Source organism: Pelobates fuscus, chromosome 5 (assembly GCF_036172605.1).
Source record: "Pelobates fuscus isolate aPelFus1 chromosome 5, aPelFus1.pri, whole genome shotgun sequence".
Taxonomy (NCBI): Eukaryota; Metazoa; Chordata; class Amphibia; order Anura; family Pelobatidae; genus Pelobates; species Pelobates fuscus.
Genome location: NC_086321.1, coordinates 16,410,612 through 16,425,974, shown reverse-complemented (window position 1 = coordinate 16,425,974; position 15,363 = coordinate 16,410,612). Strand labels below are relative to the sequence as shown.

The 15,363-nt window shown below is 42.6% G+C and overlaps 1 protein-coding gene across 2 annotated transcripts in view; it reads left to right on the top strand.

Moving 5' to 3' along the window:
* The window catches only part of IQGAP2 (IQ motif containing GTPase activating protein 2), a 267,127-nt gene that overhangs the window by 236,533 nt on the left and 15,231 nt on the right, over positions 1-15,363 (top strand). For both annotated transcript variants that reach the window (XM_063453609.1, XM_063453608.1), the window contains 3 exons: positions 1,342-1,474; positions 8,861-8,963; positions 10,459-10,600. In XM_063453609.1, the coding sequence (XP_063309679.1) occupies positions 1,342-1,474; positions 8,861-8,963; positions 10,459-10,600 (378 nt within the window). The remainder of the gene's footprint in view (positions 1-1,341; positions 1,475-8,860; positions 8,964-10,458; positions 10,601-15,363) is intronic.

Here is a 15,363-nt window from a genome sequence, read left to right as displayed (position 1 = left end):
AATGTTACACTGCATCACAGCAAGTAGCATGGCAAAATTAGGCAGCAGTGGCGTACTAAGCGGGGGGCGGTGGTCCACCACGGGTGCCACTCTTTAGGGGGACACCTAATGTCCCAGTGACCGGCAGGTGGGGAGTGCACTGCACAGCGCTCCCCTCCTACTGGTCACAAAATGTAGCATGACCGAGCAAGCGGACCGCGGGAGAGGAGGCTCTCTCTGACAGGTAGTGCTCACAGAAAGAAAAGGGCAAAGGAGGGGGGTTAAAGAGGGCACACTAGGTGGACAAATAAGGGCACGGGTGGGGGTTAAAGAGGGCACACTAGGTGGACAAATAAGGGCACGGGTGGGGGTTAAAGAGGGCACAGGTGGAGGCTAAAGAGGACACAGGAGGGGGACAAAGAAGGGCACAGGAGGGGGCTAAATAGGCTAGGGGCTAAATAAGGCATAGGAGGGTAGGGGTCAGAAAGAGGGCATAAAAGGTGAGGGTGGCTAAAAAGGACACAGGAGGAGATGGGGCACAAAGAGGCACACATGGGCTGGGGAGAATATACACATCTGTGGGGCTAGGAGCCCAGAGAGAGGGACACACAGGGGACAAAGAGACACACAGAGAGGAAGGAGCGACAAACAAATGGGTTTAGGGAGAATCAGATTCCTGCTGGGGGAAGTGAGAGGCCTGCCAGCTACAGCAGCCAACCATATTGTGAATGGGGACCAGAGTGTAAGAGAGACCACGCTCCCGGGTGTCACATGCTCTATGTATGCTCATGTGAAGCAGGAGTATCATCCATACAGGCTGCCTTTTACCAGCTGGGGTTACAGATGTCACCCTGTAAAAGGAGCACAAAAAGGGTCCAAAATCCCTTACAGAATTTCCAGTAACACCGAAGATATCAGCCATGTTCCTTAATAAATTCCTACATAAATATCCCCTTTAGCATACCACCATGATAATACATAGAATACGTGCAGAGCAGGTTTGCTCATTGTGATGTAAATATTGCTATTTTTAATGTATTTTAGTAAATCACCGGCGATGGTTTTTTTCTCCACTGCAGTAGAAATTTCCTCTGAATACTGACGTAAAATGCGTTTGTTTGTAGATTTGTTTGATAAACATTTAGATTATTTTTGCTTCCTCTGACGCAATGCTTGCTGGTACATTTCTCAATCAAGACGTATCCTATAATCCATGTTACATGGTTACTCCATCCAAAATCAAATGTTTTCATAAACATTTTCTTACTGGCTTAAGTTTAGGTTTTATATCCGCTAGAAAGATATCGCTTTGTGACCGTTTCCGAGGTGGTAATGACAATCCTTTTCCTCTGTCTCATTCAGGAAGTTTTTCCAAGCGGCTTGTGAGGTTCCGGAACCCGAGGAGAAATTCAATATTGACGAATATTCAGACTTGGTGACTCTCAGCAAACCTGTAATATACATTTCAATTGAAGAAATTATCAACACTCATTCAGTAAGTAAAGCTTCTGATGGTCTTATCAAGTTTGATCAACTAGTAAAAACCAAAAGAACAAAAAAAAAAAACATTCATTAAAATGCATAGACTTTATAGAATGTAGATTGGTTTATTAATTTGCAAACAAAAGAGTATACTGACTAATTACAGATAAAAAATCTATATAATAGAAGGGGTCCTAGGTGAACCTCACTGATCACCCAAATAGTGAGACAAAAAACAACAAAGTGGAACCCACATCCAATGAGCATACGATATATGTATACAACCTGGGAATTAGACCAGAGTGAAATATTCTATATACAATGATAGTAGAATCTAGAAAAACAAAAATTGTAGATCATAGCATAACACTGTTGTGTGTAATAAGTGAATAAGTGGTAGTGATATCTAACTCACAAACGAAGGTAGAAATCAGGCCTCTCACCCCCTTGGGATATATGGAGTATGAACCTTGATAGCCGCTTCAAATGCACAATTCAAGGAGGTATGTATCTTTAAGGAGTGGATAAAAGAAAGCCATACATGGTGAAGTATGTTATAAAAATTACAAAAAAGATTTATTAGATACACTTACAAACAGAAGGAAATTCTGAGCATATCTCCACTCTCTGTGGAACTCCAGAGCAGCATGGAACAAACAGCACGATTCCAAAGAGGAGTAGCACGACCAAGAGAGATCAAAATACAATAAAATATAAAATAAAAATTAAGAACAACTTGAGTCCATATATCCAACGCGTTTCGTCCAGATAAAATATAAGGGACTTCTTCAGGGATATGTAGAGGATCATATGAAGGAGGATCTTCTTATACCCGTTGAAATTCTTCATAATGCCGATCACCGGCGGCGTGCGTTTCAGTGTGGAACGCACAAACATATTTCCTGTGACGTACATCCGTTTGCTGAGCGCATGCGCGCTAGGAATCTAAGAGCAAAACGCTCGAGACTCGAGCATATGTAAACACAAAAAGGGGAGATCAAAACACCAGAGATCTAAATAGCACATGAATATGTCGTTTTAGTAACGATAACATAGTAAGAACCATATAGAACCCCAAAATATATGGTATATAACCGATTAAAAATTATATATATGTATAGACAACCTATCTACTAAACAAATACATAATAAATCCAGCGTCAATTCAAATGTGTACATGGATGCGTAGGCAGGTTAACATAACACCCAATATATGCACCCATGTACATAAATGATAACGAACTGGAACAAATTGGGTAATAAAATTACAGAACAACCATCTAAGTATGCATATATACCTCATAGTACAAATAAAGTGACAAGGCAAAAAATGGTATAAATGTTATATACATACATATGTCGGTAAATGAACAAGAAATGAGAAAATTCAAGAAGAAAAACAGTCTATACCAATTAATATGACCAGTGATCAAAATATCTATATAAGACCTTGAAGATCTATTTCAGCATTCAGGCCATAATGTAGTGTCTTTAGTGTATAAATCCAAAATGCTTCTTGCCGGATTAATTGTTGGAGCTTATCTCCTCCTCTGCAACCCAGTGTGATATGTTCAATACCAAAGGCCTGGAAATTTTCCCAACAAAAAAGGGGACATGAATTACAATGTTTAGGAACACTGTGATCCAGAGTACCCCTTTTAATGTTGTTAAAATGCTCCAAAATTCTGATGTGGAGTTTTCTGGTGGTACAACCCACATACTGGGCTCCGCATCCACACTGGAGTATATAGATCACAAAAGTGGTAGAACACTGTATGTGTTTTTTAATTACATATGTTTTTTTAGTCTGAGTGCTGACAAAGCTAGTAATTTTTCTTTTTTGATGTTTGCACGTGGAACAATGTCCGCAAGGTATGTCAAGGTTCATACTCCATATACCCCAAGGGGGTGAGAGGCCTGATTTCTACCTTCGTTTGTGAGTTAGATATCACTACCACTTATTCACTTATTACACACAACAGTGTTATGCTATGATCTACAATTTTTGTTTTTCTAGATTCTACTATCATTGTATATAGAATATTTCACTCTGGTCTAATTCCCAGGTTGTATACATATATCGTATGCTCATTGGATGTGGGTTCCACTTTGTTGTTTTTTGTTTATTAATTTGCGCCTTTGAAGTCGAGAGATCTTATCGGAAGTACAGCAATCCGCAAGTCCTTGATATCTTGGTTGTCAACCTGTCCAATGGGAACCAGGCAGTTACAGATCATGTGACACCTGTGAGGCGGACATTGAACCAAACAGGAAGGTTACAAAAAAATGACAGTCAATCAGTTTTGGTAAAGCCCAGGATTCTCCAAACTCTGGCCCTCTAGATGTTCCTAAACGATAATACCCATGATTCTCTGGCACTCTATTTCATTCAAAGAATCATGGGAGAGATCGGTCAGCAACATCTGGAGGGCCAGAGTTTGGAGAACCTTGGATAATCCATTGAGTGATTTATTGGGTACATTGTAATGGGAGGGAGGCACTGAGCAGAAAGAATTCCCTTTTCGGGACGATATGTGTAAGTGCCCTAATCTCGAGTTTACCACTGCTGTTACATTGTGTCATATTATGGATTAAACCAAAGCTTATTAAAGCACCACTATGGTGCCAGAAAAACAAACTTGTTTTCCTGGCACTATGTAGTCCTTAGGTCCCCCCCACCCTCATGGCCCCTTCAGCCACTTACCTTTCTCCAGCGCCAGGATCCCTCTCTGCTGGGGAACTCTCCTCCTCCTGCCGACACCAGCGCCGAATTCAAACCGCTCATAGGAAAGCATTACTCAATGCTTTCCTATGGACGTCAGCATCTTCTCACTGTGATTTTCGCAGTGAGAATCGCAGAAGTGGCCCTCAGTGTAAACATAGCAGTTTCTCTGAAATTGAACTGAAGTAGTCTGGATGCCTATAGTGGTCCTTTAAGAAATCATTCTTTATGGAACAGATGCTTTCAATACCTTCCACATTCTTCTCCGCTGTGTCTAGATTGTTAGCAGATGGGTACGATTTTTATTCAAACATGGTTGAATATTCAGTAAATTTTAATTTTGTTTTGGAAGCCAAAAAGAACGGGCTTGTTTTCTGTGTCAAATGAGGAAGGGCAAAGTTTTTGGTTGTTAAAAAGCATTAAAAAAAAAGCTAATTGCAAATAACAGATAAATTGTAACCCCAGGATTAACATAATTTTGATAGATTTTCTGCAGTGATCATTCTAGTAATGTAGTTATATAGATTAATTCTAGCAGCACAAAGGCTTTTATTTCTTCAGACAGAACATCCTGTTTACGCTAAGAACTGGATTCAATCAGGAGAGGAAAGTGGATTTTGTTAACATAATAAAAATTCTCCTATGAATTATAATAGAACATTGATAGATAATGGTTATTAAAAAATTCATGTTGAGTAATGTAATCCAGTGCTAAGTGTGCTGAAGTCATTGGACAGTTTAAGAATGTGATTCACCGTGATTAGTGTGTCTAGAACTGACTTTTATCTTTTATCTGAATTTTACTAAACAGACTGTCACAAGCGTCAATCAATCCAAATGCACTTTGGGTGCTCCTGTATGGCTTTATGTGTATATATATATCTCTATGTAAATGGGACTGATTCACTAAACTCCAAACTTTGTGGATTTGAAAACTGGGTTTCATAATTTTGACTAAAATATAACACTGAGTAGGACTAAGGCCAGTATTTTCTATTTGTGGATAAACTTTTCCAATGATTTCATATTTTTTGTACAAACTTTATATTGAAAAATAATTAATTATTTAAATTTTTTGTAATGTATTTTATTGAAAATAATCATTTGAAAAGTTTATATGGAATAACCTCACAGACACAGTCACATCTTCATTCAATGAAAAATCCTTTAAAGGACCACTATAGGCACCCAGACCACTTCAGCTTAATGAAGTGGTCTGGGTGCCAGGTCCATCTAGGATTAACCCTTTCTGCTGTAAACATAGCAGTTTCAAAGAAACTGCTATGCTTATAATAGGGTTAATCCAGCCTCTAGTGGTTGTCTCATTGACAGCCGCTAGAGGCGCTTCTCACTGTGATTTTCACAGTGAGAAGACGCCAGCGTCCATAGGAAAGCATTGAGAATGCTTTCCTATGGACTGGCTGAATGCGCGCGCGTGGCTCTTGCCGCGCATGCGCATTCATCCAATGACGGGGAAAGGAGGCGGAGAGTCCCCACCGCCGAGGGAGCCCGGCGGTGGGGAAAAGGTGAGTGTTTAACCCCTTCCTCACCCTAGAGCCCGGGGGGAGGGGGACCCTAAGGGTGGGGGGGGACCTAGAGACCCTATAGTGCCAGGAAAACGAGGATGTTTACCTGGCACTATAGTGGTCCTTTAAGAGATCTATTGAATCCTTCCTCAATACACAATGCACCTGTCATGGTTCACTATTTTTATTACCTGTTGTGTTAAATTTATATATGTAAATTTATTGTAAATATATTGTAACAATGCAGTGTTTGTGGGCAAAGGACATACTTGAAAACAAGAACAAATCTAAATGTATCCTTACTGGTAAAATATTTTTTTTTATAAATAAATAATAAAGAAAAATATCAAAGCAGTATTCTTGGCTCTATAGCTCCTTCTGCCTTCCCCCACCCCTCGCGCACCCACCTTCCCCGTAAACAAAGGGTTAGAAACACTTTATTTACTTACCTTATCCCGTCTTGTATGTCCCTCGGTGCTGGCTTGTGGCTCCTTCACCTCCGACGTCCCTAGACGAGCGACCGCTAATGCATTAGTGCTCCCCATAGGAAAACATTAAATTGATGCTTTCCTATGGGGAAAAATCTGACGCTGGGTGTCCTCATGCAGAGCGTAAGGATGTCCAGTGTCAGATACCGGTCCATTTCAATCCAAGTAGCCCTCTAGTAGACCGCTACTGGAGGCAGACTTAGAGCTGCATTGGTCTGGGTGTCAATTAGCTGAAGTGGTCTGGGTGCCTATCGTGTCCCTTTGAGTCAAGGCCACTATTTATTGGCCCGAATTTTGAAATTCTTTTGTAAATTTAATACAGTTTGGTGTGTTATTGAATAAGCCCACAGACCTCTCTGTGTGCATGTATGATTTATACACCTGTAGAAAAATACCTTTATATGGACACAAACGTGTAAATGAGCGGATGCAGAGATCCGTAGACATCTTATCCAATTCTAAGTTCCCCCTTTTGGATCATACTTAGGCATTTTGTAGTTTTAAATACATAATTTCCCTTTGCAATATACACTTACATTAAATCTCCATAGTCTCTCTCAGATCATGCGTCGTCTCCATTTTCATGTGTTCAATGAGCAACGAATACCTTATGACAATGATAGCTGTTATTCGGTAAAATAATACAAAATCAATGACAAATCGTCAACTTTTTTATATTGTATTTTTTAGCAGTCATGTTTCACTCCATAGAAAACAGTGTTTACTTTTCTTACCCTGAAATGCATTTTGTCTTAGATATCCATCCTGTTTTGAATATTGAATGTTTTGTACATAATGATAATGTTGCAGCATTGCATTTAAAATGGCAATCTCAAATAACATATACCCAATATGTGAAAGCCGTTTTACTCATTCTATTTGTAGCAAACACGAACGCCACTGATTTAATGAAAGGCTTTTAGCTCTTGAAAAAGTGCCAGATCTAAAACGAATTTTATTAGATTCCCCCCCCCCACCCAAAAAAAAATATTACATTTTTAAATAAACGGATTTATATTGCAAAACATTACAAGAGAATGTATTAGATAGACTGTTACATACACTACTGGCAAACACAAAGAAATGGAACCGTTATAATGTCTAATTCTGTATTTCTCTATGCTTTTAAATGTATCAGACCTTAATCTGTTTAAACATTGTACAATTCCATAGATATACATTCATCAGATATTTTGACTTGCGTAACTAATTTCAGAGTAATATGATATTTATTTGATGAATTGCAAGTTATGGTCACCATCTCTTCTCCGTCTGAAAGGCTATTATGTCATTCTTTTGTGTTTACTACTAGTAATCATGGCATCATAGGAAATTTTTTGGGGGTTCTCGCTCAAGTCCAATTATTATCTATAATGCCCCCACAAATTCTGCAGTGCTGTACAATTGGTGGACTAACAGACTCGTATTTGTAACCAGATGAGTTGGAAGCACAGGAACAGAGGGATTGAGGGCCCTGCTTAATGAGCTTACATACTCATTCATTCGTCCCCCTGGCATTCAGGAAAGGAGGGTGTTTTTTTTTCCATGGGAAAAACTAATTGATTTCAGAATTATTGATCTGTGAAGAAAAGTATGTTTCAATGATCCCATAAATAAGGCAAGGAACCTTCACATTTACTTCCTATTGTAATGGATACCAAACCTTCACATTGTTATTATTATTATTTTTATTACTGGTATTTATGTTGCAAAAATGAGAATTACAAAAACGTATAGGAACAATAGGTTGAAAAGGGCCCTGCTCAAACGAACTTACAGTCTATAGAAGGTGGGGTGTAAAACACAACAGGACAGGAGATAGCAATCAAACAAGATGGAGCGAAGCAGAGATGGAGGAGAGAAGTGCTGCCCATTAGGAGAGAGCAAGAGACAGGTATGTGAGGTAGTTGTTACTCAGGGAGGCCAAAAGCTTTTCTAAAAAGATGGGTTTTAAGTTACTTTTTAAATGACTGAAGACTAGGGGAGAGCATGATGGTCGTAAGCAGGCGATTCCAGAGGACGGAAGCCACTCGCGAGAAGTTCTGCAAGCGTGAGTCGGCCGTATCGGTGTGAATAGTGGACAGGACAAGGTTATGGGCAGAGCGGAGAGACTGAGAAGGGGCATACCTATGGATCAGTGAAGAGATATAGGAGGGGCTAGAATTGGTCAGTTCCTTATATGTGTGGATTAGTACCTTGAATCAACTCCTATAGGATACAGGAAGCCAATGTAAGGACTGACAGAGAGGAGAAGTGTGAGAGGAGTGACAGGAGAGGAAAATCAGTCTGGCGGCAGCATTCGTTACAGACTGTAGTGGAGCAATATGACTTGTGAGAAGAGCAATTAGGAGAGAGTTACAATAATCCATGCAAGAGATTAGTAGAGCATGGACAGGCTCCTTAGTAGTATCTTGCGTAAGAAAGGGGCGAAAGCGGGCTATGTTTTTAAAGGTGAAATCTATAGGATTTGGTAACAGACTGGATGTGAGGCTCAAAGATAATGCCAAGATAGTTGCCTGCTTTCTTTTATAGGCAACTCTAAATCCACGCCTGGAGTGTATTTCAGAATCTGCCGATTCTCTGTTAATAATGTGGTCTATAATTGTGGGTTCCACGCGTTTCACAACATGATGACAGTGTGTCGTATTGTTTGTCATTCACAGCTGCTTTTAGAGCATCAGGATGCCATATCTCCTGACCACAATGACGTCCTACACGAGCTGCTAGAGGGTCTAGGAACTGTCCCTGACGTTGAATCCTTTCTTGGTACGAAGTAACCGTATTTGTGTTTTTTACATGTATAGCTTCATATCTATGACTGTTTGCTTTTTCCGTTTGATGATTTCCTGTTTAGAGCATCTGCTTTATCTCGCTGACCCACAAGACAAGGCAAATATAAATAACAACTAATTTCACTATTTTTAGTAACGTTTATAGCCGATGAACTCATTCTAATATGTACAGAAAAACCTTAAAGCAAAGGCTTTCTCACAGATACTTTATAACTCATTTTTAAATAATTAAAAAAATGTATTAATCTTGCACAATTGCAATCATTTCGTGACTAGTGAATGCTATGCATAAAGGTTTTTTGGTGTACGTTGGGTTAACTTCCTTTTTTTTTTCTTTTTTTTTTTGGGAGTTGCATGCTTTTATTCCTATAGATATTCTCTGATTTAAATTGGTTTCACATAATGGTTGACTTTTCCTGGAAATTCCTGAAATCCTGAGATCTTTCATTCATTCTCCCCAGCTTTGATTTCCTGTTGTTTTTATGTCCTTTTTACCCAAGGAATACTTTACACTGTAGAGGAAAGTGATCATTTAGCAAAGGATGGGGTAAAAACTAGCAGAATGCTGGGTTGTATAGGGAGAGGTATTATCAGTAGAAAGAGGGAAGTGCTCATGCCATTGTACAGAACACTGGTGAGACCTCACTTGGAGTATTGTACACAGTACTGGAGACCGTATCTTCAGAAGGATATTGATACCTTAGAGAGAGTTCAAAGAAGGACTACTAAACTGGTTCATGGATTGCAGGATAAAACTTACCAGGAAAAGTTAAAAGATCTTAACATGTATAGCTTGGAGGAAAGACGAGACAGGGGGGATATGATAGAAACATTTAAATACATAAAGGGAATCAACACCGTAAAGGAAGAGACTATATTTAAAAGAAGAAAAACTACCACAACGAGAGGACATAGTCTTAAATTAGAGGGACAAAGGTTTAAAAATAATATCAGGAAGTATTACTTTACTGAGAGGGTAGTGGATGCATGGAATAGCCTTCCAGCTGAGGTGGTAGAGGTTAACACAGTGAGGGAGTTTAAGCATGCGTGGGCTAGGCATAAGGCTATCCTAACTATAAGATAAGGCCAGGGACTAATGTAAGTATTTCAAAATATTGGTCAGTCTAGATGGGCCGAATGGTTCTTATCTGCCGTCACATTCTATGTTTCTATGTGAACTGTTAGCCCCATTACAAAATAACCCATAAAAATAAATCATCATTCAATCCACAGTATGGAATCTAGTGCTGCCATCTAGTGGTAACAATGTCCTGTCTGTCTAACTGTCTGTCTAGCTATCTGTCTACCTCCACAAACACATAGAAATATATAGCAAAACCTTCCTAAGTCATATATTGGGAAATTAAACTAATTTCGGTCTAAATTTTGGAAATTGTTTGTCAATTAGAAATAAACTGCTATGCTTTCTAAATTTTAATAGTAGGATAATTACTCCCCTTTTTTGCCAGGTGAAGGAGCGGTGGATTCCAATGATCCCAACAAAGAAACTGCCCTTAGTCAGCTGGCAAAGACCGAAATATCCCTTTCGCTCACCAGCAAGTTTGAGCTTAAAGAAGGGCAACATAAAGACATGAAGAGCTTGATGATCAAGTACGTATACATCGGAGAATTAGAGGCTGAGTCATTTCGGGAACGTGGTGACGTTGAATGGACGTGTCAACCTTAAACTTTCACTACTTTTATGTTTTCATCTATTTTAAATAATGCTGCTCACCGTTATAAGCTAATATCAAATAGAACATATTAACTTGTGCACCCATATATAATGACTCTGGAATACGGTGAGGGGAACGTTACGGCAATACTGGAATGTTGGTGAATTTGTTTGAATGAACGACAAACGCTGAAACATTATTCAACATTTCTAATTTTTCTTCAAACATTTTTGTCTCTAAACTGATAGACTTGCATATATTGAGCATCACTGTCACATTTTTATCAGATCCAGATTCCGTATGCTGTAGTAACATGAACCTTAAAAATAAGGAATGTCTGTGTCGTGAACTGAGCACACACTCCCATCGGATATTCACTGCTCCTTTGGGGCAATGAGACTTTCTGTGTTTTTATGTAAAATTTGCCCGATACGAGTGCTGAAAGAAAATCAGACGTTGAGTCTTTCCCTAATTCTCTGCAGTTCACCTCTCTTTGAAGGTTTAGTGCACAGGTTGCAGAGTGGAACCTGAAAAAGTGGCTTGTGGATTGTAAAGTGTGAATTTAAAATTGACGTGTGGTTTCCAGTCGGGTTACGATTCTAGATATGTTTACTTTGGTTTTAGAACTGCTTGGACAAGCACCCACTTTCACATGATATTGTCTTCCTGGTGGTTAAAAGACATGTTGTATGCAGATGTATGTGGTTTTGAATGCAGAGGATGTGTTAAAACCCACTGAGTCACCAATATGCTGTGAGCGATCTGCATTTTGTTTTCGTTTGGCTGGTACATCCAGTGGTTTTCTGCAGTATGTATGCACGCACAATCAGATACATCTAGGACAAAGCTGGAAATGTCCTGGGTTCTAGGTCGTCTTATCAGCATATGAGCAACATTGGCTACAGGTTTTAGTTTTTTCAGTCCGCTTGAAAAGTTTTTTTGTCGCTACAAATAGTCATCAATGATTACGGGAAGACAATACGGCATTGTTGCTCTTAAACAATTGAGGCATTGAGGTTAATTTCTGAACACCGTGCTGCACACATACAGTTATTGCTTCTAATAAATGGAGAATAATACGTGGATTACACTGTGCAGACAGAATTGGATCATATGTATCGCAGTCTGCCCAATATTCGTTACACTCCTGAGTGACTACTGTCATCACAATTATCATTTGTTAAAAAAAAAAAATACACTGAAAGAGATGCACACACAATGACACACAAACACATATACAAGCAATGACACACACAGATACACACACTGACAAACACACTAAAAAAAGTTAACTTTTATTTTCTCCACCTTCTTGGAGGCTCTGGGCAGGTACACCGCCTGCACCACCACCAGTTTTTGTGTTCATAAATGTATTGACAGGTCCCGGGACTGATTTTTGCTGGGTTGGGACTGTACATTGGGGAGAGTTGAGGGAGATAATATTTCTCAGGCAGCACTGGGGCATGCATATTGCAGTACTACTTTAAGATTAGAGACCTTTCCTTAATACCTTCAATACCCTAACACACTGCCCTAATCATTAACCTCTACATGTTCCTCGCATTAGCCTCTAACCCTTACACCAACTTAACATTAATCCTTAACCTTTACTCTACCGTATAATAATCCTTAATCCTGCACTATGCTAACCCAAACACTAATTTTAGTCTTAAAGGGACACTATAGTCACCTGAACAACTTCAGCTTAATGAGGTTGTTTAGGTGAGTGCTACAGCTACCCGGAGCCTTTTTCTTGTAAGCACTGTATTTTCTGAGAAAATGCAGTGTTTACATTAGAAGCTTGGAACACCTCTTGTTGCAGTCAATCAGACGGCCACCAGAGGGACTTCCGACTTCAGAGGCCCTAAAAAGGCCTCTCGTCCGATGCATTCTGGGTGAATGCATCAGACGGGCTATCAGCACACAAAGCACTGTGAACGCGCTTTGTGTGCTGACAGCCTGTCAGCACTGCTGTGGGCGTGGCTTCAGCTGACAGCTGAAGCCCGAACCCACAGGGATGCTGTCCGGCCACAATAGTGGTTGAAGGGGGGGGGGGGGGGGGACCTACTCTCCTCCCCCCCCCGGCCCCCACCCCTGTGCGGCGGGTGGGGGCCCTAAAATAATCAATAAGGGGGGACCTATTGTCCCCCCCCGGCCCCCACCCCTGTGCGGTGGGTGGGGGCCTTAAAATAAAAAATAAGGGGGGGGGACATACTGCCCCCCCCCGGCCCCCACCCCTGTGCGGCGGGTGGGGGCCCTAAAATTCACAATAGGGAGGGGACCTACTGTCCCCCCCCGGCCCCCACCCCTGTGCGGCGGGTGGGGGCCCTAAAATTCACAATAAGGGGGGGGGCTACTGTCCCCCCCCCCGGCCCCCACCCCTGTGCGGCGGGTGGGGGCCCTAAAATAAAAAATAAGGGGGGGACCTACTGTCCCCCCCCCGGCCCCCACCCCTGAGCGGTGGGTGGGGGCCCTAAAATTCACAATAGGGAGGGGACCTACTGTCCCCCCCCGGCCCCCACCCCTGTGCGGCGGGTGGGGGCCCTAAAATTCACAATAGGGAGGGGACCTACTGTCCCCCCCCGGCCCCCACCCCTGTGCGGCGGGTGGGGGCCCTAAAATTCACAATAAGGGGGGGGGGCTACTGTCCCCCCCCCCGGCCCCCACCCCTGTGCGGCGGGTGGGGGCCCTAAAATAATCAATAAGGGGGGACCTATTGTCCCCCCCCGGCCCCCACCCCTGTGCGGTGGGTGGGGGCCTTAAAATAAAAAATAAGGGGGGGACATACTGCCCCCCCCCCGGCCCCCACCCCTGTGCGGCGGGTGGGGGCCCTAAAATTCACAATAGTGAGGGGACCTACTGTCCCCCCCCGGCCCCCACCCCTGTGCGGCGGGTGGGGGCCCTAAAATTCACAATAAGGGGGGGGGGCTACTGTCCCCCCCCCCGGCCCCCACCCCTGTGCGGCGGGTGGGGGCCCTAAAATAAAAAATAAGGGGGGGACCTACTGTCCCCCCCCCGGCCCCCACCCCTGAGCGGTGGGTGGGGGCCCTAAAATTCACAATAGGGAGGGGACCTACTGTCCCCCCCCGGCCCCCACCCCTGTGCGGCGGGTGGGGGCCCTAAAATTCACAATAAGGGGGGGGGCCTACTGTCCCCCCCCGGCCCCCACCCCTGTGCGGCGGGTGGGGGCCCTAAAATTCACAATAAGGGGGGGGGCCTACTGTCCCCCCCCCGGCCCCCACCCCTGTGCGGCGGGTGGGGGCCCTAAAATAAAAAATAAGGGGGGGACCTACTGTCCCCCCCCCGGCCCCCACCCCTGAGCGGTGGGTGGGGGCCCTAAAATTCACAATAGGGAGGGGACCTACTGTCCCCCCCCGGCCCCCACCCCTGAGCGGTGGGTGGGGGCCCTAAAATTATCAATAGGGGGGGACCTATTGTCCCCCCCCGGCCCCCACCCCTGAGCGGTGGGTGGGGGCCCTAAATACAAAGGGGGTGGGGACCCTAGTTAACCCTCTCCCCCCCACCCCCCCTCCCCCAAAAAAAACTTATCTCCCTACCTACCCCCCTCACCCTAAAAATAATGAGGGGGGACCCTTTAACTAAAAACCTGTAAAGAAAAAAAAAATAAGATAAAAACAACTTACCATTCGATGTTTTCTTTCTTCTAAAATCTTCTTTCTTCAGCCCCAAAAAAGGCCAAATAAAAATCCATAATAACCGACGGAATAAAAAAAAAAAAAAAAAACCCGAGCGCAAAAAAAATAATCCATCTTCACCCATGGAGGGCTCCGCGCAGACTGAGCTCCGCAGGGCGGGGGAAGGCTTATAAAGCCTTGCCCCGCCCTGCAATTAGGCTAAGAACACTCTGATTGGTGGGTTTAAGCCAATCAGAGTGCTCTTTGTCATTTTACAAGCGTGGGAAAATTCCAAAGAACTTTCCCACGCTTGTAAAATGACAAAGAGCACTGTGATTGGATGGCTTGAAATCCATCCAATCACAGTGCTCTTTGTCATTTTACAAGCGTGGGAAAGTTCTTTGGAATTTTCCCACGCTTGTAAAATGACACAGAGCACTGTGATTGGATGGATTTCAAGCCATCCAATCACAGTGCTCTGTGTCATTTTACAAGCGTGGGAAAATTCCAAAGAACTTTCCCACGCTTGTAAAATGACAAAGAGCACTGTGATTGGATGGCTTGAAATCCATCCAATCACAGTGCTCTGTGTCATTTTACAAGCGTGGGAAAATTCCAAAGAACTTTCCCACGCTTGTAAAATGACACAGAGCACTGTGATTGGATGGCTTGAAATCCATCCAATCACAGTGCTCTGTGTCATTTTACAAGCGTGGGAAAATTCCAAAGAACTTTCCCACGCTTGTAAAATGACACAGAGCACTGTGATTGGATGGCTTTAAATCCATCCAATCACAGTGCTCTGTGTCATTTTACAAGCGTGGGAAAATTCCAAAGAACTTTCCCACGCTTGTAAAATGACAAAGAGCACTCTGATTGGCTTAAACCCGCCAATCAGAGTGTTCTTAGCATAATTGCAGGGCGGGGCAAGGCTTTATAAGCCTTCCCCCGCCCTGCGGAGCTCAGTCTGCGCGGAGCCCTCCATGGGTGAAGATGGATTATTTTTTTTTGCGCTCGTTTTTTTTTTTTTTTTTTATTCCGTCGGTTATTATGGATTTTTATT